This window comes from Aphelocoma coerulescens, chromosome 2 (assembly GCF_041296385.1).
Source record: "Aphelocoma coerulescens isolate FSJ_1873_10779 chromosome 2, UR_Acoe_1.0, whole genome shotgun sequence".
NCBI lineage: Eukaryota > Metazoa > Chordata > Aves > Passeriformes > Corvidae > Aphelocoma > Aphelocoma coerulescens.
In genome coordinates this window covers 40947195-40974429 of record NC_091015.1, presented here as the reverse complement: position 1 = coordinate 40974429, position 27235 = coordinate 40947195, and the positions used below count along the sequence as shown (strand labels likewise).

Sequence of the window (27235 nt, the reverse complement as noted above, 5' to 3'; positions counted from 1 at the left end):
TGAAGAAATTTACCATCATGTGGGCTGGAAGCATTTACAGAACTCTGTGCTTCTAAACCAGAGATGAATAACCATGCGCAACTTCTGAAGACTTCTGTAAAGTATCTTTAATGACTTGGTTCATGCCATTTTAAAAACAGTCATTTTCAAGAAGAAAATCAGTGTATCTGTTGTATTGACTCTGCTTTTCTCATTCCTGTTCCCATCTTTGCTAATGGTTTGGCATCTACAGTACGTACAGTCTGATGCCTGGGAAGATAGATTGAAAATTCTTTCCAAGTTTCCAACTTGCTAATTATAGTGCACAATTCTTGTCGACTTCCCCCACCATTCCCTACCTCAGCGTAATAAAAAATAATAAAATCAAAAAGTCTTTCTGTGAAAGCTCCACAAAATGTCAAAGAGACCATCAAAGTGTTTCTCTAATCTCTAAGTATGGCCTCTCTAACCTTAAAAAATTGATACGCAGTCATGCAAATGATGGAAGAAACTCACTGGAAGAGGAGCTATCATGATCTAGAGAGCTGTAGAAACATTGGGAATCTTTATTAGACAGCAGTCCTTGGTCTTTCCTGAGAAAATATCTTCATTTCATCCTAGTAAGATTTCTGCAGGTAGGTATGAAGGAGAAAAAATTGTGGTTCCTCTTTCTCATGAGCCAAGCTGTATTTACTCACCTTTCTTAAATGAAGTGTCTCTGCAACTGATCTTGGTAAAATGCCATTTAACCAGAAATCTTTTCTTCATCAAATGCTTTAAAGGCATTCTAAATATTTGGATTGGGTCTATGTTTGACAAGGCCACACCCACAGTCCTTTTAAAGGAAGATGCCATGTAATACCACCTAGCTAAGTGGATTCTCAAAACACATCCCCATCTCTTTAAAACAGACAAGAAAATGGGCATGACAAAATCCACATTATACAATATGCTGTATATACAAATTGAAAGACTGCATCTTATTTTTTTTCCCCTGTTATTAAATGTAACATGATTCAGTAAAACATGGAAGCAAAGCACCAATAACCATCTTTTCCCAAGTCCTTGAAGAATGCCTCGGCATCTCCTACAGGTCTTCAGATCTCTAGAGTTTCTTCATTTGCCCCACAAGTGTCTACAACACAGATTAAACAACTTGTCACTGGGAAAGCACGGACTTTGGAGTTCGCTATCCACTTGTCTGTTTCAGTGTTATATTCAAGAATGTGCCCTAAGCGACCAACACCCTGAAAACCAGCCAGGACATAGACTACAGATCCCACCGCAGCACACTTCACTGTTACACCTTTCCATGGCATTGGAGACACCATCTTCCATTCATTCATCTTGATATCGTAATACTCTACATTATCAAGGCCACCTACAAAGCAATGAGATAGATAACTGCTTATTATGTTGTACTGTGTGGAGTGCACTAGAGCATGCAAAATTAAGTCTTTATTTTCAAGGTTTCAAAAACCCTACATTTAAAAAAGCAAATCTGAAAATACAGCCCAGTTTCTAAACTAGTAGTTTACCCTTGTATAAATACAAAATGAGAGAAAAGTAAAAAGAAGATAGTAAGATGTATTCTAATAAATTCACACTAGATGCTTTCTAGACATTCCAACATGTTACTTCATGGACAGAAGAACTTTTGATGCTGAATTTCTGATGGATTTGGGGCTAGTGACTAAAACTCAGGAATTACCTGAAAATTCCCTACAGCAAGGGCATTTCATTCTAGAGGGCTCATGGCTACCTTTACCAAAACTGGCCATTTACTGATAGAGGAGACCTCTCTTCATGACGATACTAAAATCATTGAAGTATAAAAGCCTAAGTCCCTCTGAAAAGGGCCAAAGGAACCAAAAGTTATTAGAGAAGAGTAGATTTTGTGACTAAGATTTGCTTCTTCAGGAAATATGTCAGTAATAACACTTGACAATAGCTACAAACATCCTGCTGTCCCTATTTAACTCAGTTTTCACCTCCAGTCCTGAATTATTAGATCTGAGTGATAAGAAATCTCTCTATCATGTTAATAAATGTTTTTCACCCCAGACATAACTCTTCCTCATTTTATTCCAGTAAGAACAATTCTTAACACTTCTAAGAGGAGCATTCAGTGAATACACTTCCATTTTGCAAGATGGCAGATTATGAATTGATAAAATGTTTGTGCAGTAATGTATGTATTATTTTTGCATCAGGGATCAATCAGGATGGAATAGTTTCAGTAGCCAATTAAAAATCAAGCTATATTCTACAATAACATTAATCTGAAGTCAAGTATTCCACTTACCATAAACAGTGATTAAAAAAACCTCATAGATGAGAATTTTCCATTTTGAAAAGCATTTCAGAAACCCTGTGCAATTAAAATTCAATTCTTCTTGTAAAGTATTATTCTTCTAGTTTTAAAGACAAGGAGACAGGCAGATCATAATTGACCTGTCCATGACAGTAAATCATACTTCAAAGCTAGAGCAGTCAAGAGGTCTCACATTTTCACCATTTTACAGTATCAGAGTAGCTTTAAGTCTTTAGACTCAAGTTCCTAAAATAGTGGCTACACCTTTACCTGTCTCTCAAAAGAATGCTAAAATCTCTCAAAACACATTAATAACTAAAAAAAGAAATATCTCTTTTCTCAGATGCCTGATTTAGCCATATAAACTGCTTCAGAGATGGGCTACAGTAGGGGTGCATATCTGAACTTGACAGTACTGTCATTAGTACAAGAATTTGAAAAACAAGATACAGTTAAGTGGGGAGGTGAAAGGAAGAAGTCAACACCAATGTGACAACAACAGGACATGTTTGATGGTGCTGCTCGAGGCTTTTCAGTTGAGCAGAGTAGAATGAATTCCTTCCAAAAGAGAAAAAAGCCCCATGAAACCTTGTGTGACCAGCTAGAGAATAAATAGAATTAAAGTACCTAAACTATTTTGTCCACCCACAGCAAATATTTTGTCCTTTACAAACACCAGCCCATGATTCTTCCTGGCTTCAATCATTGGACACAGTTCAGTCCACCTGAGGAAAATAAGCCAAACAGAAAAGGACAAATCACCATCTAATTTGTAAAAAATAAGTATAAAATATATAAATAAAACCTATCATTAGGAAAATGAAATATGGAAGAAAGCTGCTTAAGAAAAAACATCTTTCAAGTAGAACTGCAAATAACTGACTTCTTACTGCTAACTCAGGAGAAATTCCTGACCAGAGCTTTTCCTGTAGTCACTTGTACTTCAGTCATTTACAGAGCTAGCAAAGACACAAGTGACTAAAAACAACCTGAGTGAAAACAACACTTACGTTTCTGTGGCTGGGTCATAAACTTCACAGGAATTCAGGACTCTTCCGGAAACATTGTTTCCCAGGCTCCCTCCGCATACATAAATGAGCCCATTCGCCTCTACCATTCCATGGCTGCATCGCTGAGTCAGCATGCTGGGCTTTGTGTGCCAGCTCTCTGTTCTCGTGTCATAGCATTCAAATAAATACAGTGCAGAATTGCCTTAAAAAGAATAGAAACCCACCAAAGTGGCATTAATCTTTATGGCTGTCTTTCAAGAGAAGAGTCTAACAGCAATTATCAAACTGATGCTTTGTTTGTTAGTGGAAAAGGGAAAGCTGCCTTCCCACCTCCAAAAGTAGAACTAACCAGATTTAAACTTGGGATTATTCAGAAAGCACATACTTGTAATTATTTTGACCCTTTTGTTCCAAAATAGGCAAGGAAGTTTATGAAACTGCCATTTGCGTTTAAAAACAACAAGAAAAAAATAAGGAATTTTTTTTCTTGGAGGGGAATAAATCCTAAACAGAGATGTATATAAATTAACCATCCCATTGTCATCAGCTCATGCTACTCTTACTACTTTGAAATATAGTGAACTTTCAGATGTGAGGATGAAACCAGCTTTGTAAACTTACTACAGGTTCATGAGTCTTTTACCTCTAAGCAATGTGACTTGCCCAACACCCAGAAAACTTGTTGCCTTAGGAATTTGATAGCTTCTGTCAAACAGACTCCTGAATTATTAGCAACCACGAAGCAGCTATCTCTCCCCCATTTACTTTCTTCCTGAGGACTGGCAGATACTTATTTTCTGGTCTGTGTACTCTTCCCTCAAAAGCCAAGAAAACTATTACTGAAATCAAAAGTGATTTTTCTAATGAAGATAAGTGGGGGCTCAAAACTCGTGCTCAGGTAAGTGACCGAATCATAGCCAAGGCAGAGAAGGCCGAATACAACTTTATCAGAAAAGAACCAGATGCTTCTTCCCTTTGTTTCAAAAGAGATATTCACCTAGAACAGTTAAAGGTGCCTTTTCTTGTGCCTGTTTTACCTTGGCTCTCTACTTCTAAAAATTAAGCATGTCACACCAGCAGCACTTACTACCAGCTGAGGATTTGAACTTTCAAAACAATGCTGTTTCCAGACCCAAAATTATTCCTATAAATAGACTCCTATAAAGTGTGCATTTGTTCACACCCTGTCATTCTCAATATCACCAAAAACTGTGTAGAGTGGGATATTTTTTTTCTTTGATGTAAATAGACATTTTCTTTGATGCAAATAGACGTTCTTATTGCTTTCAAGTCGTAGAAATTCCCATCCATGGAAAATTCAGCAGACCTGTCTTTTTTTTTTTTTTTTTTTTAAACAGGTAGAAGCTTCCATTTTCAGTATAACATTAAGTATTTCTCCTGCACCAAAACAAGAGTGGAAGAATCTGGTATGTTCTGCTTCCAAACTCTGCTAGTTATTGCAAATAAAACAGGACTCCCATCAATTCAAGAAGGGGAAATGAGCCGTGTTTTCTGTAATGGACTGACACAGTAATCCAACCTCTTCAATTGATGGAAAAAAACATGCAATTTTTAGATTTCTTTACAGCTAAACACACTGCAGCATTTTTTCAGATTAATGCTTTCAACATAATTGCCTGCTTCAAACTAGACTAGATTCAGAAGAGATAGACCTTTCCAAACTTTTAGTGTGCACTGAATTCTGAAGAAAAAGTACAGGCAAAATGAACTCCATTATTAATGTTTAGCTTTTACTATTCTGTCTTGAATAATATTTATGGAAAGCAAAGTGAAACTGTGCAGTAATGTAAGGGTGTATTTCTACAAAAATTGCTAAATTAAAATTTCAAGTATAGCTGTATTAACTATTTACCATGCATTAGAAAATGTACTGTACAATCAAAAGTTTGTACTGTTATTCCCCATGAACTGAAACATGGGAAACTGTGAAGATTTATGAGATGTTGTAGTGTTCCAAGTTTCCTAATGTAGCCTTAGTTAAAGCATATTTCAATGGGAAAGGTGCTATTTCACATTCACCACACGAGGTGGCAGCTGGGAACTGCTTATTCTGCTGCTACACTAGACCTCTTAAAATATTTTAGAGGTCAGATAACATGGCCTAAATGTTACAACTTCCCATTAAGTGACTTATCAATATTAAGCACAGATCATAACCATTTTTTCCTCTGTCCACCTTCCTCTGCAGCAAGGCAGACCTCAAAAGGATCTTCCTTCTAGGATTTTTTTTCTATTTATTTTTATTCCCCAGAACACAGCTTTTTTAGCGTAGTTATTTTTATGGCTATAGCATGCTTACATTCCAACTTTTGGGTTGTTGATGATGTATCAGGTTTAGACAAAATAAAATGTTATTGTAACACCACAGCATAAGTCACTTTCCAGGGTTTTTTTTGAGAGAAAAAAATCTCAACTGTCTTTTATTTTTTTCTTTACTATGTTGAATAATAACATCTAAAGGACGTATCATTTCTCCATTTGTGGAAATAAACCAATAGAATAACAAAATAACAGAAGATAACTTCTGTCATTTGACAGAAAAATTGGACAAATTCCTTTACAGGACCAAGTACAATTTCACCACCAAAAGCAGTAGTTGTAAAAGATTTCTTTTCCACCTTTTTCCCTCCCTTTAAAAGACCTCATTATATATATACACCCAATATATGCTGTATAAAAGGAAGGCTGTCGTCTAAATGCAGCTATTCTGGTCACACATTCCAGAAAATTTTAAACTACACTGAATTCTGTGGATTTCTAGAAGAAAGGTAAGAGTGGGACTCCCAAAATACATTTCATTGAATCACACCATCATAGAATGGTTTGGGTTGGAAGGGACCTTAAAGATCATCTATTTCCAACCCCTCTGCCATGGGCAGGGACACCTTCCACTAGATCAGGTTGCTCAGAGCTCCATCCAATCTTGTCCCTATTTAACTCTAAGAGCTGCAGTGTACTTTTTACTCTAGCTAACGTAAACATTATTCATTTCAATCAGTGAAACCATTTTCAAAACACAACAGAAATAGGTTGTTGGACTGGGCAAGGTGGGATAAAATCCTAAATATGGGAAAATAAACTCATTAGTCTAACATGGCAACGTGCAGTTTCTTGTCAACAAAATCATGCAAAAACCAGAAAAATTTCCAGCTATCTTTCTTTGTGCTTTTTTGTTTGTTTTAAAGATTTTTAGTGTCTTACCCACTTCTGAACCACCAGATGTATAAATTTTGCCCTCAGCAGCACAGGCTGCAAGGCTATCTCGAGGTGTTGGAGGTCCTAGCTTGGAATACCAGCTATCCTTCACCACATTGTAGCAGTCCATTCGCTTTATAGGGAAGAGCTGGGAACCACCCAAAATATAAACTACGTTGTCCCAGAAGACACAAGCTGCATCCCTGCGCTTTTCAAAGGGACATCGGATGTCTGTCCAGCTGTAATCCTGCATTACAAAGAACAAGTAATGTCTAATAGATTATAACACTTACCTGCACAGTGAGTGTTTTTCAAACAGAGCTTTTCATAGAGATTTAGATATGGTCAGTTTTAAGTTCCTTTTCAAAACAAACATGAACACTGTTTATTGTAGAATACTCCTCAGGCGTACTCTTGAAAAATTCTCTTAGACACAGACATAGTTAGCTGCAATGAACCATGACATTATGAATTTCTATTTCCTCATTCCCTGCGTGCACCCAGTACAGCTTCCCTGAAAAACAGTTTTGGTGTTTTTTTCCAACAGAATTGACCTCCTGCTGCTATCATGTTAGAAACAATGCATGTAATCAATAAAGTAGGATTGCATTTTCTTTTATAGCAATGGAAAAAGACATCTTACATATAGTAACAGATTCTTTCTAAAAAATAATAAAATACAGAATGCACCAAACAAAGACAATGGAAAAAGAAGATAATATCCAAATTGACAAGCAACTCAGTAAAAAAGCTCTGATACATACTTTATTACCATGACAGCTAGAAGCTTATTTACAGAATTTACAAAACACAAATGTTCTATAGCTATCCACAGTTGATAGCATGAGAAATAGGGTAATGCTCCATCACAAATACTGCAGTCATGTTGCCTAGAAACTGATTTTGCATAGATTGGCAAAATCAACAAGTATCAAATATGAGCAGTAATGCCCAAAGCCTTAAAAACACCAAACTCAACAACTGATGGCAGACCAGGATAGCATACAGCACAAGAAACACTTCTTGAGTAATAGCATCTCACATATTCCATGAGCATAGTTTGCATCCTATACTGAACAGGAAAGTATGGGACCTTAACTGTTATCTGTGCCACCTCAAGAAGGTCTACCTCAACCTGCTGAATGACCTTCACTGTAATGGTTCACACAAGACGTTACATCATTACATTTTCTTAGCAAGGACATACTTCAAACACCTTGGTCAATGAGGAAGAACAGCGACTCCTACATGGGGGTTCAAAGAAAGAGAGGCAGAGCATGTTATAGTCCAGAACATCTTACAATCTTTTCTTGTAGCATCCCCCATATCAAGAAGAGCTGTCAGCTGCATGTGGCCCTTTATGGTGAGAAACAGGTCCTGGGGCATCCTAGAAAGGAAAGCCATACTACAGCATGGCAAAATAAATAGCTGCATAAATCTTAAGAAAATGTCTCAGTGCATTGTGTAAGATCAACATACTTTCTAGCTTAAACTTCTGGCAATTTTACAAAACATCCTGTTGTTTTCCTTTACTGTTATAAAGGGCTGTGACCTGACCCACTTTTATGGCTCCTGTTCATGTATCCATTTCATTCATACCTTTATCAAATGAAAAGCCATAACTTGAGTATACTCAGCAGTATCCTCCTCTTTCAGCAGGAGGCAATTTAGGTCATCCTCTTGCAATGCTCTTCGGTGTTAGTCTGTACCACACAGAATTGATTTCAATTTTTGAATTTAACACTTTTAGGAATTATGCAGAAATGTTGCTTTACACCACAGTCAAGATCCACACAGCCCTGGGCAGTGCAAGTCTCAATTCTGGGGGACTGAGTAGGGAAAGATGGACCAAGATAAATACATGGTGACTCTTTCCCTGCTGATCGCTGTTTTCATCAAATTGCAATGCAGGACACCAGAGGCAAAAGCTATACCTTTTTCTCTTTCATCAATTTATTGAATTTATTAAAACTACATGAACTCCTGAGAGCCTCAAGACCCTGTGACAAGAATGGCACACACAATTATGGGCCCTGGGAAAAAGTACCTTTTTTCATTTAAGACTTTTTCTCATTTTCAGTTGATTCCTCTTCCAAGTTTGTCATAAAAACCAGCGGACATGCCCACTGTGGACAACCTCCCCACTAACAGCTTATTGACTACAGCTCTATCTCCTCATGAAAGGTATGCTGGTTCCCTTAATCATCAAGAAACAGCATTGCCAGGCATCTGTTACTTTTTATTTGCCATTGTTGAATTTTGCACTGCTGAGAATTTAAAACTTCCAACCATTTCTGGCCACTGGAGATATCAATTTCAAAGGAATAACCATATTGGTGACACAAAATCTCAATCATGTATAAATTATGTAGTGAGAATTCATAAAACAAAACAACAAGTATTTTATTCCCAACCTAGGGAAAAAAAAGATTTTTTTTTAAATATTCTGTGGAAAATTCAACAAGAAAATGCTCCCCACAACTGTTAATAGAACATCTAGGATTTCTAGTAGTATTCTGAAATCACATATGTCTACTCAGATAAGTGCCAGACTGCTCCACAAGTGTTATGCTCGTCTGCATCTGTCCTGTTGCATCATTTTGCTCTCTTGATGAAGTACATGCATCAATAGAAATACCAGTTACAATGCAACAAAGATAGCAAATATAGTCTTAAAGTAATACTGCTAACATTCTCAACAAACAATACACAGTATCTAATCCAGTCTTACTTAAAGAACCCTTTTGACAACAAGGAAATGAATATCAGCATTAGAGACTAATTTTGTGTGCAAAGGAATCAGTGAACATTAAATTTTTTGCACTAATTTTATCATATAAGAACTACGGAAACTCATACTGCAACCAAGAAAATATTTTCAGGAAAAACATAACCTTTGTTTTGAACTGTTTCTTTATGTGACATGTATGAATTTAATTAAATTACTGATTTTAATTAAAATTGGAAGTGAAGGACTAGGTCACTATTCAATCAGTCCAACAGACAAAAAGCAAAATTTCAATTCCCTCCCAAGATCCTAACCTTGCAAAAGTACATACACAAGCTTAATTCTCTGTTCTGTGACCCTCCCATCATCTTTTGACGAGACCAATTAAAGTGAGTTAAATGGTAATTCAGCAGGGGTTCTGGATCCTTGGTTTGTTGCATTTAATAAGCTATTGTCACAGTTTAAAGATTAAAATCAAATACTCAAGCAAAACATCCACAAAAGGACCTTTAAATAGCTTAGAGTTGGAAATTAAGTAAAAGCTGTTCAACAAGACATATGACAGGCTAGCTAAGAGTACCCAAGAATGCATATAAGCACGAGGAAAAACATTGAAGGAACACATGCTTGTTAGAATAAAGATCTCCAATTACCCACTTTTAAAATTTTCCTTCTGTGCCCCATTCTTCCCCCACTCCTTACTCCACATGCAAGGCCGTAAGTCTTGATCAAGAGGCAATTCTGCAAAGTTTCTTCCAAATTCAGTTATTTTTTGGTGTTATGCCTGGACAAGTAGTCTATGAAAGGTAAAGCTCTTTTATCCTATGCTTTATGCAGACTTTCACAGATACTACGTTTTGTCTACAAAACAGACTTCTTTGCCAAAACCATGCAGCTTTTTGAAAAGTTATGAATGCCCTGATCAAAGGCTTCCCAAACTTAGACCTTGGAAAGGACAGAGTTATCTGCTCTGTACCCCTCACCTCCTCATCCCCAGCTGAAGTGCTGCTTATCTTGGCTATGTGTATAAAGGAAAAAGCAGTCATTAGTTAAGAATTTTGAATTCCCAATAGGAATACATATTAAGTGTCTCTCTAAGTCAGCAAAGCTGGTAGGTTTGGGTTTTTTTCCCCCCAGACTTGAGTGGTACTCAGAGAAGGTGGCTTGAATTTTATCTTACAAAAGAAATGTGAAAGAAAAGTTCAAAACATATCCCAAAGGCTCATTCATTCAGAATTAGATTTGACAGGGCTCACATTGACTATAAAGTTCACACAGCACACAAAACTGTTTGAAATTTAACAAGCATTTAATATGCTGAGTTAGAACCAGAATTTCTTCAACAAAATATTACATGCATGGGATCTCATAATTTAAGAGAGACCTGATTTTTACCTAGCGAATTTGTTCTGTATTACTGTAGGTGTTTGCCAGGTAAAACAGGGTATGGGTAATCCTTCTGCATGCAGTTGATGCTTCTAAACCATTTAGTCTGCATAGCTGAAATATACACCATTCCTGTGGCTTGATTTTATTCAAGAAACATGGGAATAAATTTCAGGCAGAACTTGCTTGCTCTACACTGACCATCTCTAAGCTTTTTGTTGTAGAAACTCACTCTTTCCCACTTATGTAATACTTGGCTCCCCATTCTTTTCCTCATATACTCTTAAGAACAAACAAAGCTGTGAACCATTGGGATTTAGAAGCGGTTGCATATTTATAATAAATGCACTAAAAAACCCCTATAAAACCTGGGTTCTACACTAACATACTAGCCAGTAACTTAACATGGGCTAAAAAAAACCTGCTTTGAGTTAATCTCTAAACACCTAAATGCATGCACATGCATACAGACTTTCATATATTCCTAACCAACTGCTTGATGTCTTAGTGACCTTTTGTTTATTTGCAGCTGTGGAATGCACATACCAATCAATTCTCAACTCAGATTGATCAGCACTCTGTATCTACTATCGCTAAGAAACAAACACAATCATTCTATTCAAAATGAAGTATTACATCTAGGTACACAGACTTAAAAATACTTAGTCAACCATATTCTTCCAATTGCATACCCAGGAGGGAGGGAATACTTCCTTCCTAATACCATTTTGTAGATCATGATGTCTTAGTATCATCAGCAAAGAAAACAGGTAAGATTACAAACAGTGAATCTTAATGCATTCTGAGGTAACGATTACCTTGGGATTAAAATATCTGCAGGACTGGGGCTGAGAGCCTCCAAACAAAGCAATGCGATAATCATGTTTTTTTCTTCTTGGCCGGGTACCTTCCACTAACTCTTCTCGGTCTTCTGGGGAAAGGAGGTGGTATCGCATCCCACCTGCAAGGAAGACAACAACTGTTGCAGATCCAGTGTAGCTCATACATGGATAGGGATGTTTCAGAGGCAGGGACGGGGAAGAGATGGAAGGGAGGGAAAAGAGGAAAAGCAAGTTTCTACGTTACACCTATACAGCTTTGATTCAAAATGGAAAAATACACAGCAGCATATGAGGGTGGGAGCATACATCCAGATTTACACCCTATTTCAAACTGGCTGCTCCATGTGAAAACAGGACAGATACAGACTCATGTTATGTACCAATGGATCGATCAGCTCACTTATCCAATATTAACAAGCAATTAAGATTGTTGCATTGAAACAGTAAAAAGGAAGCAAACCCACAAGAAAACATTCCAAAGAGTGCAAAGATATCAGTGACATTACAAACCACTAAAGCCAGACAAAAATCCTTATTTCCTATACAATGCACCCAACTCTGTGTCACACAAGAAGTATGACTGTGATGTCAAATGTCAGCAAATACTTACCAACATATAGGTTAATTTGAATCCTGCTCATTGAGTCTGAAGGAAAACAGTTCTGTACTGATTTTTAGATCTACACTACATTGAAGCCAACTAGTTAACTGCTACTGAAATTGGTTTTTTTTCTTACATGATAGAATTTTACAAATTATGTCTAAAAACAAAAGGGAAGCTTGTTTCCTATTTCATCTGCACCCTGAGAATGCAAATGTAGGAGCAATCATTGTAGGATCAATGGTCAGTATACATTAGAGAAAAAAACAGTAAAACATACACCTAACATTCTAATTTGCCTAGGGAAGGTTTAAAATATTCAAAAATTTGACATATTTCTTTTATTAATGCACATACGAACATGAACGATATTGAAGTTACGAGCCTGTCGCAAAGTCAGACTAACTTTCAATTACTCTAATGAGTCATTGACAAAATCTCCATTCCGTAACTTCTCAGGGAGTTCATGTCACTTGCTAGGAGAAAACAAATGAAAGTCACACTGTTACATAAGCTAAATTTTATTTACATAATAATCTGCTAATCCAACTTCAACTAAACACAGCATCCTAGAGGGAACACAGATAGATTTAATGTGAAAATGTCAGAGCATTTTAAAGCAAACAATTTTCAAAAATTACAAAGCATTTTTAAAATTATACAGAACATCATAAAGATTTCATCTAGAGGTCAACTTACTGATCACCATTTTAAGGCATTCTGGGTTATCCTGAATAAGTGGCTCAGCCTGAACTGTTTTACTTAAGAAGTTCTTTGATATTAGAGGAAATCGGACTTTAGCAAGAATATCAACCATGTACGGCTGGCGATTTGGCTCATCGTACTTCAGCCATCTGACTGCTGCATCATAAACCTTAAACAAGAGACAAGGAGAGAAAGGAATAAGGTACATCACCACACAGCAAGACAAGTAACAGAACCATAATGCCATAAATTGATTCTAATGCCTGCTGGAGGTTAACCTACACTAACATTTTAGTATGTGGGGATCCCGTTGCTATCTTTCAAAAAAAACCCCAGAATCCCCCCTACAACAAAAGTCAACCAAGCCCCAAAAAAGACAATGCTCAGACAAGAATGAACAACCACTGAATAAATCTCATCTACAAACTTCAAAAGCCCCACATTTCTGCTATTTAACTTTTTTCCCTCCAAATGGAAAGCATGAATCTGCAATTCACATTTATGTGGGTAACTCCCTTACCAGGTTAAATCTAATACTCTCCAAGTTCTATGCCATAACATCAGCAATGCTTTCACAGAAATGAAATAACTTCTACTTGATATAGTCTCCTAAGGTGATAAACTGGTTCTCTTGCCAAATCATCATGTTGGGTATCCAAATACATTGCTATTGTTGTGTCTTAGGGGACCATTTATATAAAAGTTTTTATCTGCAAACTACTGTCAATTTACATTCTCCTCTTTTTTTCCTCCTCACAGGAAAAGATAATGGGTTTTCTTAGGGGTCAGGGAAGGCAGAACAGGGAAAATAATCAAGAAATCTGCTCTATTTATAATTGTCTGCTGGGTCAGGAAGAAATGGAAAAAAAAAATACAGGATTATGTATGTACTCTGATACTGCCATGCTGCTCTCAGACCCAGCAAGCTTATCTAGTAGCACTGGCTCTGAAGTGGCAGGACAGCCTTGCTGTAAGCAATAGCACAACCAGTGCCTACACCTGTAACTGAACTGGTCACAGTGACTGGTAGTGAGTGACTGAGATACGACAGAAAGACACTTCATGGAAGAATTATTCAGGACTACTAGACCACTCCAGCTGGAATCCTGCAAAATTACCAGGGAATGTGGGAGAGCAAAGAAAACAATGATTAAAGGCTCAATTTCATCGGCTAAGGAAGTTCAACAAAATGACTGGAACAGGAGCATTGTATAGGACAGACAGTACTTAAAGCTACCTTCCCTTTTTGCTAAATGTAACTACGCTCCACACCAAAACAAAAGTTAGAGTATAATGTCAACTTTCTAGAGGTACTCCTGAGAAATAAGATTCCTGAAGAACAACTGTCAAACTTCTGCAGTTTCATATTGCACACTACCAGTTTCCTAAAGGAATTTTAGCGATGCCACACCAAATACATAACATTTCTACCACTGCTGCCAGGTTAAAGCATGCCATCCTACCTTACCAACAGAACTTCAGGAATGTAAATCTTAAAATGTCATTCTGGCTGCAAGCCAGACAACACTTCCAGCTCTGAGAATGTTACCCTGTGATCTGAACTTTTCCCATCGCTCAGCAAGACATTACTCATTTACACCTGCAACAAGCCAACTACCATATTCAATCACCTGATATTATCCCCCACTCTTACTAATTCTTATTTTCATAAGTTACATCACCATATGGTAAGACAAATAACTAAACCTTAATGCTTCAAATCAATTATTCTGCCTGTTGGAGGCAGAAAACTACAGTCAGAAAAATCAGTTTCCAAGAGGATATACATACCATCAGCTACAACATCCCTCTGTTGCACTTCAAAGGTATGAACGATGCCATACCCAAACAAACTTAAATTACCTAATTTAATTAATTTAGTTCTGCACCAGAACAGCAGATCTACAAAAGCAAGACTTCAGTTTGTTTTCAACAGCTTTGACTAAGAAGCTACAAGTAGCCAGCAGCTACAAGTACCACTCAACTGCTACAATCAGCCTACAATCACCTGTCTGGGCTGGAGTGCAGCCTATATGCTTCCTGTTTTCCTGCAGTAGGAAGAGCAAGCTGACAAACAATCATTCAGGGCTGTGCTGTAAGCTGAATCAAGCATTCCAAATGGGACGGATACAGACGTAATTTCTACCACAGGTTATAAATTTTAATTGAGTGGAACTCCAGGCTCCTTTCAGCCACCTAAACTTTTTTTATGTCCAGTCCCTAAATAAGGGTCTTCCATCAATCCACCACTGCCAAAGCATCGAGCTTTCAGTGTTTTACTCATCTTACTTCCAAGTCTCTCAATTCCCCAGGCTTGTGTATGCATATGCTTCCATCAGAAAACAGCTCTCTGGAATGGGCTAGGCCATACTCAGGTAGAAATGTGCATCCATTAAGGTGCAGTTTGCTCACCACTTTGAAGTGGTCCACTTTCACCAAAAGCACATAAATCCCAATCTAGAAGCAACACTTCTAGACAAACACTTTAGCTCATGTACTATCAAATCAGAAGCCCTATAGCTATCTTGCCAAAGGAAACTGTGCTGCTTACTCCCTCTGTGTAGGTACAAAAATGCTGCTAGCGAGGATTTTCTTGTTATTTTCTAAGTCTGTGAGAGACTTTTCTCTCTCACAGAAGAGGTAGCAGGGAATGTAAACAACCAAGCCACCTGCAACCTTGAAAGGTCTTGTTTATGGTATAGTAGAAAAATATTTTGACAATGGATGTTTTAGGATTTTAGCCAATCACCCCCAAGGGGTGGCTGGTCCTTTGTCCAATTAGACTATGAAGAAAAAAGTCTATAAAAGAGTTTGTAAAATAATTAAATAAATCAATCTTGCTGCACAATTCCTGCCTGCTGGATCTTCTCTCCTCCTCCTCACTATGGCTGCGGGACACGGTGATATACCGTAGGAACCAGGCCTGCGGTAATACCTCTGTGACTTCTTTCTTCCTACTTTGCTGAAATAACACATACATAAACCACACTTGAAATGTGAATATTTATTAATATTTGGTTTTGACCAAGTTAGGATGCACTTTTTTTCCACAATTTAGCAAGAACTATGTGCATCATATCCTCTAGGAACATCAGCAGTGAGATACTTGAATGCTTGAAGCCAGTTCTTGATTAAAAGAAGATATTTAAGTTCAATGCTTTTAGCTGCGACAAAACAGGGATCTCACCTGATCTTCTGCCCTCACTGTCAATGTATCTTGGTTCAGGAGATGTGTCACACGCTTAACATCAAGCTGAAGAAACTCATCTGTCTTGTAAACCTCAGTGAAATGCTGATGGATGAAGTCATCCGCAGTGGCTTTCAGTTCTGGGCAGTCCAGGCATTCTGCTAGCACACTTATGCCTATGAAGGAAAATAAAGAAAAAAACCCTTCTAAACTTGAACTGAAATTACCTTTAATATATTAAAATAGAATACAATTACTGTAATTTCAGTGATACTTGCAACCCCAGTTTAATATTTATTACAATGCTTTTTTTTCCCCCCATTAAAACACATGCTATCATACCTCATCTGCAATTCAAGGCAAACTAAGACAGGGACAAGCTGCTGATCCCTATTCCTACTGAACTAATTGGAGAGCCAGGCCTGCAACACTTGCTGTATTAGCTATCTCTCCAGCACTATTTCCTCCCTGTTTCTTTCCCAATTACAAAGCAGACAACAGTACCTTAACCAAGTCTGAGCCACGCCACAATAACCACATCTAACCAGAACAGCTTGAGAAACTGGATCCACATTTTACAACCCCTCCTGACCTGCTCATGCAGCATCAGTCACCAACCAAGCCCAGTTTCCTTCAAGAGTCATGGTGAACTGGGACTTTTCTATACATAGTCAGCATAGTCAGCTGCAGACCAACACAAAGTCAAGTTGATGTTGCTGGAAGGACAGAAGCTTGCCATAAAGGTATAAACAGAAAGAGCAGCTTAGCAGCACCATTGCCAACTTTGCCATTAAAAACCATGTAAGCACAAAGCTTTTCAGCAGCAACCTCTCACCATGCCACAGTCTTCCTTCTCTTCTTACAGAGGAAATGGCAAGTGGGGCAGGAACAACTCACTAACATATGGGGTGCGATTAGCTGGAGCTGCTCAGAGTAGTAAAATGCAAACTAGAAAGATAAAATCCACATGCATGACCTCTTGACAAAATTTCAAGATTCAAATTAAGCCATGGTTTCTTTCAAATACTTTTCTTTAAATGAACTGTGTACTTGCCTATGAGCCTGCACAAAACATGTTTCAATTTAAAAACAACACCATAGGAAAAATTGTTTTAATCTTTGTTTCTAATTTATTGTGAAAAGAGAGATAAAGTATGCAAGTGTTAGAGACCATAATTAATTTTCCAGCTAACAAAAGCCACAGGGCAGAAATATGCCTCAAAGCAAGCCTAAGTGGCATTTTCCTTAGTAGGTAATGCCTTTCTTCCAGCAGTTATTTCAGAGCCTCAGCTGTACAGCACTGAAGTATCAGTTGAGTCACTGTAATTCAGATACTCTGCAAAACATTTCTGTTGCTACTATAAACATCTGTAATATGATTGAGATGTTCCTAGGAGAATTACCCAACATACTAAAAAAAGTTTCTCTTAAATTTATGATTATATGAAGTGCACCAAATCCTAAGCACAAAGAAATATTTAATTCTACTTGTTTACCTTTTCTGTAACACTGAGTTCACATTAGAGCTACAGAACATGCTATCAAACCTGCCCAGATGACATTCATCGTTTTCAGTCAAAATGAAAAGTGAATAAAACCAAAAGTAGCCTAAACTTATTCTGTTTATACTTGTAAAAGAAATGCTAGTTTTGTAAAAGTTACAAGTATGTCAAATTCTGTCTGCAAGTACAGAAACAACTGAAAGCTCCACCTTACTAAACACACACAGTTCTCTAACAAAAAAGAAGCGCCAGTGTCCTGCCAAGTTGGATGAGACCTTGTACAGTAAGTAGACCCTGTGGCAAATGGCAACAGTTCAGATTCAGAGAAAAAGTATTTTTATGTGCCTGGATTTAGCCAAACATTAACTGTCTATCTGTAAATAGACAATACTATTTATTTTTCAGGAACAGCAAGCTAAAAAATAAACAGTAAATTTAAGTCTATTTCTCTTACCAAGACAATTGGAAGCATCAACTTGTTCTTTTAAAAAGTCTACACACATTTTCTTCACAGGTTCAATCTGATACTGGTTTGCTGCGTCTAGTAAAGACTGGACATTATTGCTGTTAACTGAGATTCTGCAAAACAGAAGGTGTAAAATTAGCATCACTGAAATGACCTAAGTTGCTGCAACAAAAAAAGCAACTTACACAGACTCACATAAATGGCAAAATTATTTCCCTGCTAGTTACCCAAGAATCTTTCACATCCAGTCTAAGGACACATCCTTCATGATCTTTCCAAACTGCTTTTGTTTGCTCTACTTTACCCAGGCAGGGCAAAGAAGAACCAGTGCTGGGATCTGAAGAATAAGCCTTTAACACAAGTCCTCTGCAGTCCTACACTATTGCTATGAGTTCTGTGATTAACCACTTTCACCAAAGAAAAAAACAAAACCAAACCCAGAACCTTTTTTAATGACCATTTTCAACACCCAAACAGACATCAGCAAAACCTGTCTGAACTCTGTCAGGACCGGTCTGGCTGATTTGCCCAGAGTGCATAAGCAGAACAACCAGTTTGGCAGTGCTTCAAGAGAAGCTATGGAAGCCACAGTCTAGGGTTTGGGTATCAGGGCAGGCAACCCTGGGTGGCTGGGGTGGGCTGTTGACACTGACTGTCTCCTGCCACTGATGGACTATACAAGAAGATTCCTCTCAAAAGAAAGGAGAAAGCCTCCCTAATGAGAGTTAATCCCATTAGATGAAAGGCCTGCTATCCATAGGTCTGATTAAAGCTGATTAAGTACTGTTTATAATCCTGGCCATCTGCAAGAGCTCTGTCTGCAGGGGGTGGAAGAAAAAAAAAATCATAAGAACTCCCAAATACAAGGACTACCTGATATAGGGAGGAAACTGTTCGCAGAAGAGTTATCCAACCTGCCTGCTTTGAGATGAAGGCATAACTCCTTGAAATGGTTCTGTGCCATAGCTACCATGGCCACAAAGAGAGACCCTGCTGACATCAATAAGGACCTGAATTACAGAACCATGGCAAATATCATTTGACTCTAAAATTGAAGTCAAAAGCTTGAAGTGCTTTGAATTGCTTGCCGGAGGCAAATACCCTTCTCTTTAGTCTGTGGGGCTTTCTATTGATTAAATAAAAAGGAAGAGGGAAGAAGGATAGAAGGTGTAGTCACATCAGGCTTTAAACAAAGGAGAGAGTTGAAATGGTAACAAAACTGAGGAATCACAAAAGCATTATTTTAAGATTTTATCATTTAAAATTGGCAGGCTTACTAGAAAAAGCATGAGCTTTAAATAACAAAACTACCTTGCAGTATAAGCAAACTCCACAAGCTGTTCAATAATGTCAGGCTCTGCATCTTTTAGCTCCACTTCAAAGGACTTTGATTCAATCATATTTGCTGCAAACAGATTAAATACAAACTTTTAATCAACAAGCCACTCTAGTTATTGTACGTTTCGCAAATAGCAGAAAATAAAACAATTATACAAAGTGGTAACCTGCTAAAAAACTGCTCAGAGTTGATTGCTGTTTTCCTAGGATTGCTAATGTAAGTCAGCAAAGGAGTCAGTGGAACAAACAAGATAAATGGTGTGTGTACATCCTTGTATTATCTAAATTATGATAAAGTGTGTTAAGTAGAAAATGTCCTAGATGTCATTGACTGCAGCCAGAATGCTGTGTTAGCATTACCACTGTCAAAAGCTATTTCCACATTCAAGCTGACAACAATGGAGACAGCTCCGAGCTCCCCACATCCAGACACGGCACTAGGTTTGCCCACAGATGGTTACCACCATTGACCACTGGAATGAATGGTTATTTTACTTCCACTCAACTTTGATTTTACAGTAATTTTACAATTCATGGGTAAGGCATACAAAAAATACAAAAGGTACCTAATTTCTAAGGAGAATCACAGAATTAAGGTAATCCCACTAAGGTTGGAAAAGATCTCTGAGATCATCAACTCCAACCACTAAACCATGTCCCTAACCTCTGAAAGCCCAATTTATATCCAAAAGTGCCTGATGGTGGGAAACAACGGGGCAGACAAATTCTGTAATGGGACAAAAAACATTCTCAATTTTCAGGTTAAGGAAGGGAGATAAACTCTAATACAGTGTATAGGCCCCAGTTATTAAGAGAGCTTATATATCAAGTATCACTTGACTTGCTCAAGAGAGAGTTAAAGGGAAAATGAGGGGAGGGATGAACAGAGATGAATGAACAAAGGACACAAAATGAGAAATATTCACCTATACTTATCCCTCAAATTAATCACTTTCATAAGATAAACAGGTTGACAGAGACAACTATAACAGGACATCATCATGAAAGTTTAAAATCAATCAATTTTCAGAAGACTTACTAGTAAACATCAAGTTAAAAAAATGACTGGCTGAAGCAAGCACAACACGGTGAGCTGGGATCTTTCTTTCTTGAACCATAAGAATGACATCACACAGAGTTTTCTGAATCAGAGGGGAAAAAAAAGACATAAATCAGCATTTTTGAAAATATTTCCACAATATTTCCTTAAAAACAGCTTATGGAAACTCACTGCTTTTTGTAACACACACAACTCAAGAGCATTATGTGATAAAAAGATTTTCTAAAAGTTAAAGTTCAGTAGCCTGGAGAACTAGCAAACATCAGTTTACCCATGAATTTGTACAGGATGGACATGAGTAACATGAACTCTGATTAAAGTATTTCCTGTAGCTTTTATATCAGCCTACAAAAATGTAGGCTCTGCAGCATCTAGCAGGGGCTGCATTTATATTGCACTGCTTTCATCTATCAGTGGCTCTCCTCTATTCTGCTGCTGATTTAAAAAAAAAATTCACAGGAACCTCCTACCTGAAGACTGCCATCCTATTTCCCAGCTGGAGCCAAAGTGATGAATGAGTTCAAAGCATCCAATGGAGCATTTTAAAGAAAATGTATCAAAAAATACGACTTCCGTGGAAGGGTTTGACTGGTCATACCTGATGAGCAACTAGCTTCCAAACAAAATATAATTTATTTCTCATTTGTTTACTGTTTATAGGTAGGCATACAGTTTCTCCCCTATATGTGAGCTGTCATGCTCTAGAAGGAGAAGGGAAAGCAACAGAACTTATAAAAGTTGTCAGGAGGAATTTGGGTAAAAACACACAATTTGAATAGGTCCTGAAATGCCACATTTTCTAAGAACATTTTGAGTGAAATAAATGCATATCATACTACAGTTAATTATAACTACCTATTAAGAAAGAAAAACTGAGCAGCACCGCTTCCTCAAAAAAATAGGAAATAATTTTTGGCAACTACCTTAAGTTCATGGAACTGCTTTCGAAAACACCTATGAACACCTATGCCAAGGCCAGCCCCAGAAAAGAACATTTCTACTGTGGGAAATAAGATACTTGCTTAGAACTGTGACATTTTTCCACTTGTAGACAATATTATCTAGGGCTGATACTCCACATTTACAATTCCTTCAAACATGCCTGTTTTTATTTTTATACAGGACACTCAGAAGCACATATTGGACAAAATATAAATAATACTTTCAAAAATATTATCTAAATGGAAGTTAGATGGAGGTGACATACAGCTCCCTTTGTGGTTTTAAACCATTTAGGATTGAAACAGCAACAAAAAAGAGACCATTCCAGAAAAGTTTCAGAGGAAATCCTTCAAAAGCTGAAATTTCTAACACTTCTGGTTCAAAACAAGCATTGGAAACTAGCAGTACAAGATACCATAAAATCCTACGGCCAAGCTTTGCCAAGATGTGCAACTGTTGCTTGAGCTCCACACCGCATTTCTAAGATACATTTAATGCCTCAGCTTAGCAATTGAAACACCTCAGATGTTCTAAGGCCTCTCTGGGTGCATTTGCCACCCAAAACAGACCATCTTTTAACTTCTTTCCCTGGGATGTTTCTGGGTGTGACGGTTCCATTTCAACTAATGGTCTTCTGAGGATTCCTGAACTTCTTCCCAGGAGGACCCACTGTTGTCACTGGGTCACCTCCACGATGCAACAGGTGACTGGTGTTAACCAAAGGACACACCCAAGCGTGAGCTTCTGCAGGGCACTTCACCTTCCAAATAACAGGTTCAGCAACACCTTGCAGCTCTATCCCAGCTTCATTCCCAATGACTTCATTCTTGGCTGACCTCCACTGAGCTGCAACATTGCAACAAAGGACTTCTGCACACACCATCCAAGTTCAGGAAAGCCCACAAGGATGTGGGTCATCAATGCTGGAGACGAGCAACAAGTCCTCCATGCACTAAACACACTTGGTCCCAACATCTTACCTGTCCTGAGTGCAGGACATAGTTTACTCTAAAATCTGATACTCGTGGAGGCTTCCTCTTGATCCCAGCTCACACAAAAAGCAGCCTCCTTAAAATTAGGTGTATGTTCCCATCGGCCCAGATTCCTACAGGATTAAACTAATGAGCTAAATATCTGGAGCTGCACATGCACCTTGACATTGCCATCACAGGAAATTTTAACTCATATTCAGGTTTTGTAACTACAGCATAGTTCTTGACTTATCAAAGTACAAGAGGAAAGAGACAACTACAAATCCTCTCACAACTTTAGCACAACTAACGAGCTGAAACTTGTGTATTTTCCTCTGGCTACTGCTGACTTCCCAATTTTATCCTGTATAATCACACCTCCCCCTACTCCCTCAGTAACACTTGAGCTCCTCTTACAAGAAGCATAAGTTACAAAGAAGCATAAGTTTCATGAAATATGCAGAAATTTCTGGACCAGTCAGCACTGCGTGGGATATGTAAAGCCACCATCTGAGGTCAGATAAGAAGTTTCCAGGCAAAACTCAGAGCTGCACCTCCCTGGGCATCACAGATGCTGGAATTTGAATCGGAAGTGCACACAGATTTCACAGCACTTAATGCTGATCCTCTCACTCCTCGTTTGAAGTGGCTCATAGCTACGTGAGAGCTGGCACTACTACACTGAAAGTACTGTGAGTTCCCTGTGCTAGGGACTGTACACGTATCTAAGGGAGGGCAATATTTCCTTTATCTACTTACAAATCATAATAGCATCTGGCATCTCCTTTTAAACAAAAACAGAGGTATGAACTAAACACTGAGGAACCAAGTTATTAACTCAGCCACACCTTGGAATATGTTTACACTTTTAGATCAGAAGAAAAGACTACACAAAAAACATAGATCACAGGCTTTAAGTCTTAACTCTACTACCTGAAGTCACTGAAAAAAATTTCGTTTTTCATACATAAGAGCTTAGTTGTGTGAAATGGTTTATGCAGACAACATAACTGACGGTCTACTAGTGAGAGAAGAACAGATAGTGTTCAGATAAAACGGAAGAAAAGAGAAGTGCTAGAAAAAACCAGAACCAACACCAACACTTGTGAAGTCAGGACCCAGACTGCTGGTGCAGACAGCATTAAAAGCTGGACTGAGCCTCTGGCAAGACTAACACTGGAGGACAACAAACTAAACCCTAGAAGATACAACACATGACAGAGCCAAGTGTGGAGCCCCTACATGGTGTGGCTCCAGAGTCAGCTTTAACTATGGCTCCACATCACTGTTTTTAAACAAACCAAAGTTCCACAATTAATCTAGCTCCTCGTCTGAGAAGAAAGATTTCTTCATATTCAAGGAGTTACATGTATCATCCTTCTGCTCTTGTAACATCAATTCAATGTTTTTTATTAAAAAAAAAAATTAAAAATGAATATTTCAGTTTGGACAACTCAACTGAAATGTACTTGTAGGACTGCAATTTTGGTTACCCCTCTTGTTCTATTGGTAAACAGAGGAGTCACCTTTAATACTCATTGAACTATTGACTATGGAAGCTGATCAGCCCAAGAGTGCATAACTTGAGGCCGGATGAAGCCACCAAACTCCTACACTGCCACTGGCTTCCAAATACGATGGCCACAGGTACTCAAGAAGAAATGCCACCTGTGAAACCAAACCATGGTTCCACTCATCCCTCTCCTCCCGCTGCAGTTTCACTGTTCACAGGGTACACAGTCAATTTGTTCAGAGAAGAGTTTCTGGTCAAAAATCCAGCATCAGCGCCTTTCCACTGCCCTCGGGCTTCGGTTCGAGAAGGGCTCCGTGAATGCTCTAACTGGAGTCACTGAGCCATCCATCAATCACAGCCTCACTCCTGCCCTACCACACGCAAGGCGTTATCAGATAAGGAAAAACACATCCACGGCGTCTTCTGCCTCCAGCACCCACAAGGCGCCGGCGCCAATGAGATCGGAACTCGCCACTCTGGCTGTGCGGCTCCGGAGACCCTGAGGCACCGGCGGTGCCGGGTCCGGTGGGTTTTTCCCCGCAGTCGGGCCCAAGAGACGGGAAACCCACGGGACCGTCGGCGCGGGAGCGCGACCTGCCCTCAGGGCAGCACGGACACCGCCGGCCACCGGCCCTGGCGAGCGCCTCCCGTACCTGCTTGCGCATGGCGTTCATGACGCCCATGAAGGAGGCGAGCAGCTTCGCCTCCTCGCGGGCGGCGAGCTTCTTCTCCGTCTTCTTCTTGCTGCTCTTCTCCGACCCGGGCGCGGCCATGCTCGCCCGCGCTCACCGCCGGCACGCCGACCGCGACCGGGAACATGCGCCCGCCGGCAGCCGGGCGGCGAACAACGTCTGGCGGCGCTCGGCGCGGGGCGGCGGGGCGGGGACGCGGACACCGGCGGGGACGCGGCAGCAGCCGGAGCGCCGCTGTCGCCGCGGCGGACGCGGCCTGGGGGCGGGGCCCGGCGCGCTGACGCCATCGGCCGGCGCGCGGCCCCACGCGGGGTAAACAAAGAGCGGGGAGGGGCTCGGCGGCGTCACGCGGAGGGCGCGTGCGCGGCAGCCCGACGGGCGCGGCCGCCCGGGGGCGCGGTTTCCCGGGAGCACGCGCCAGCGTGGGGGCGCGGCCCGTGGGGGGCGGGGCGCTGTGTCACCAGCGGCGCTCGGGCCGGGGCCTCCTCCGGGAGCTCCGGCCGCGGTCCGTGACGGGAGCGCCCTGGGTGCTGCTGGGGACCCTGCCCGGCTGCTGGGGACCCTGCCCGGGAGGCTGAGGCTGCCCTGCCCCAGGGGCTGGCGGGGCTTTCTCTGCCCTGTGCGTGGGAGCAACTGGGGGGGAATGGTTCCTGCGGCTCCCGCTGGAGGGATCTCGTCTTGCCTTGGCGACGTGTGTCCCGGTCTCACGTGGGGTGGCTAACGAAACAAACGTGATCCAGAAGAAAACCTCTTTGTCCTGACAGCTGCAGCCACTCCTCCTCCAGAAGTAATGCCAAAATATTTGGTGCTTTGATCCTCGTTTTTTGAATAGGATAGTGACAGCAGAAGCAATAGTGTGAATTTGCTGTTTGTGCCTTTGTGTGATGTTCCAAATTTTAATTCCACGGATAACAAGGCGTTGAACAGCTTAATGCCATGACTTGAAGGGGGAGAGATTCCTGCAGAAATAACATGAGGCTCTTTTATTAATAAAAGGAATAAGCTGCTTTGTTCCTGATATCATGTCCCATATGGTAAGATTTAAAAAGATGGACTTTGATATCCTGTGGTTCTACCATCTAACAGTTATTACTAAATAGAAGCTGTAAGAATTTTAATGCCTTTGACCTTTGCTTCGTTGAAATAAACAAAACTGACACAGCTATCACTTGACTTTCCAGATTTTATCACGTAACAGTAAAAAAATGAGAAAACTGGCAATGTGCTTCTTTTTCAGATTTCATGGTATAAAGAATTTACCTATAGAGTTTTAATTTCATCTTGAAGGTAATCATAAGATGCCTGCTTTGTCCGTGGGATACGCAGAAATAGCTGTGCTGGGGGATAAATATCTGTGCTTGGTCCCAAATGCACTGGCATGTTCTGGAATATTGGCCAGGTTAAGGAGTTCAGCCTCTTGCTCCCAAGGTCGGATCCTTTGCTGACACGAGCTGTGGTGAGGAAATACAAAAGCAGGGGTCTGCCCCTCCTTTCCCTGGGGAGCTGCTTTTAAGCAGAGAATTTACTGCTCTGTGCCTGGGCTGGGCAGAATTACTGACCTAACGATTAGCATCAGTGTATAGGAGATATCCAGGGAGCTGCCTATAACACAGGCAGGCAGCTAACATGATGTCCATATCCAGATCAGGCTCAAGTGAGGGGTCAGCCATACTCGAATTCTGCAAGCAGTTTCAGTGGGATTTGACACTGAGGGTAACCTGTGATGTAGGGAACCTCTGTACTCCCTAAAGGACAGCATACCATAAAGCCAGTTTCTTTCATGAAGTTTTCACTACTTCAGACTACAGTACAAGATGGACAGCTTGTGAGGGAGCAGCAAGGGCCACCCACTCCAAAAGGAATTTTGAGCCAGGAGCAGAGCATGATACCAAGGCAGGTGGGAGCAGTCACCTTACCAATAAGAAGGGGGCATGCTGTGTGACAAAGTTCTAGATTTATTTTAATTTAAAATGCTTTCAGGGTTAAATGTCATTTTATATGAGATAAGATGCTGTCCTCCTTTTTGATGAAAACCAGCTTTCGTGTGTACGTAGAACCGTAGAATGGCTTGGGTTGAAAAGATCTTAGAAATCATCTAGTCCTGACACGTTCCACTAGATCAGGTTGCCCAGAGCCCCATCCAGCCTGGCCTTGAGCACTGCCAGAGTTGGGGCTTGGAGCATCCACAATTTCCCTGGGAAACCTGTTCCAATACCTCACCACTGTCACAGTAATGAATTTATTCCTAATGTCTAGCCTAAGTTTCCCTTCTTTCAGTTTCTCCTCATTATTCTTTGTCCTATCACTACAGTTCCTGATGAAGAATCCCTCTCCAGCTTCCCTCTAAGCCCCCTTCAGGTACCAGAAGGTTGCTAAGAGGTATCCATGTAACCTTCTCTTCTCCAGACTGAACGGCTCCAACTTTCTCAGCCTGACTTCATAGGAGATGTGCTCCAATCCTCTTACCAACTTTATGGCCTCCTCTGGACTTGCTCCAACAGTTCCATGTCCATCTTACGTTGGGATACATATGCATACATGCACTGCTATGTGTAAGTAAACAAAGCCATTAAGAACAACAACAAAGAACAAACAAACATGAAGAACATGTCGTGATGAAAAAAACTTCCAAACATTAGAGGTACTAGATTTCAAGTCCAAGAAATCAGCATCTTTGAGGGATGGCAGAAAATACAGGGGCAGTAATCTCAGGGACAGAAATCTCTTACTCAAAATTTTGAGGTAAGGATCGGAAAGAAGAGTTAGCTCCTTGTGAACGCTGA

At 39.9% G+C, this 27235-nt stretch overlaps 1 protein-coding gene across 1 annotated transcript; it reads right to left on the bottom strand.

Moving 5' to 3' along the window:
- Window positions 1-82: 82 nt before the first annotated feature.
- KLHL7 (kelch like family member 7) lies at window positions 83-24711 on the bottom strand. The gene is made up of 11 exons (XM_069007110.1): window positions 24414-24711; window positions 20314-20416; window positions 19248-19341; window positions 17925-18049; window positions 15969-16144; window positions 12776-12950; window positions 11452-11594; window positions 6526-6766; window positions 3304-3505; window positions 2921-3018; window positions 83-1360 (listed from the first exon to the last, which is right to left on the bottom strand). Exons 1-11 carry the CDS (start codon window positions 24531-24533, stop codon window positions 1077-1079), a joined length of 1761 nt encoding a protein of 586 aa, XP_068863211.1. The 5' UTR covers window positions 24534-24711; the 3' UTR covers window positions 83-1076.
- Window positions 24712-27235: the final 2524 nt, after the last annotated feature.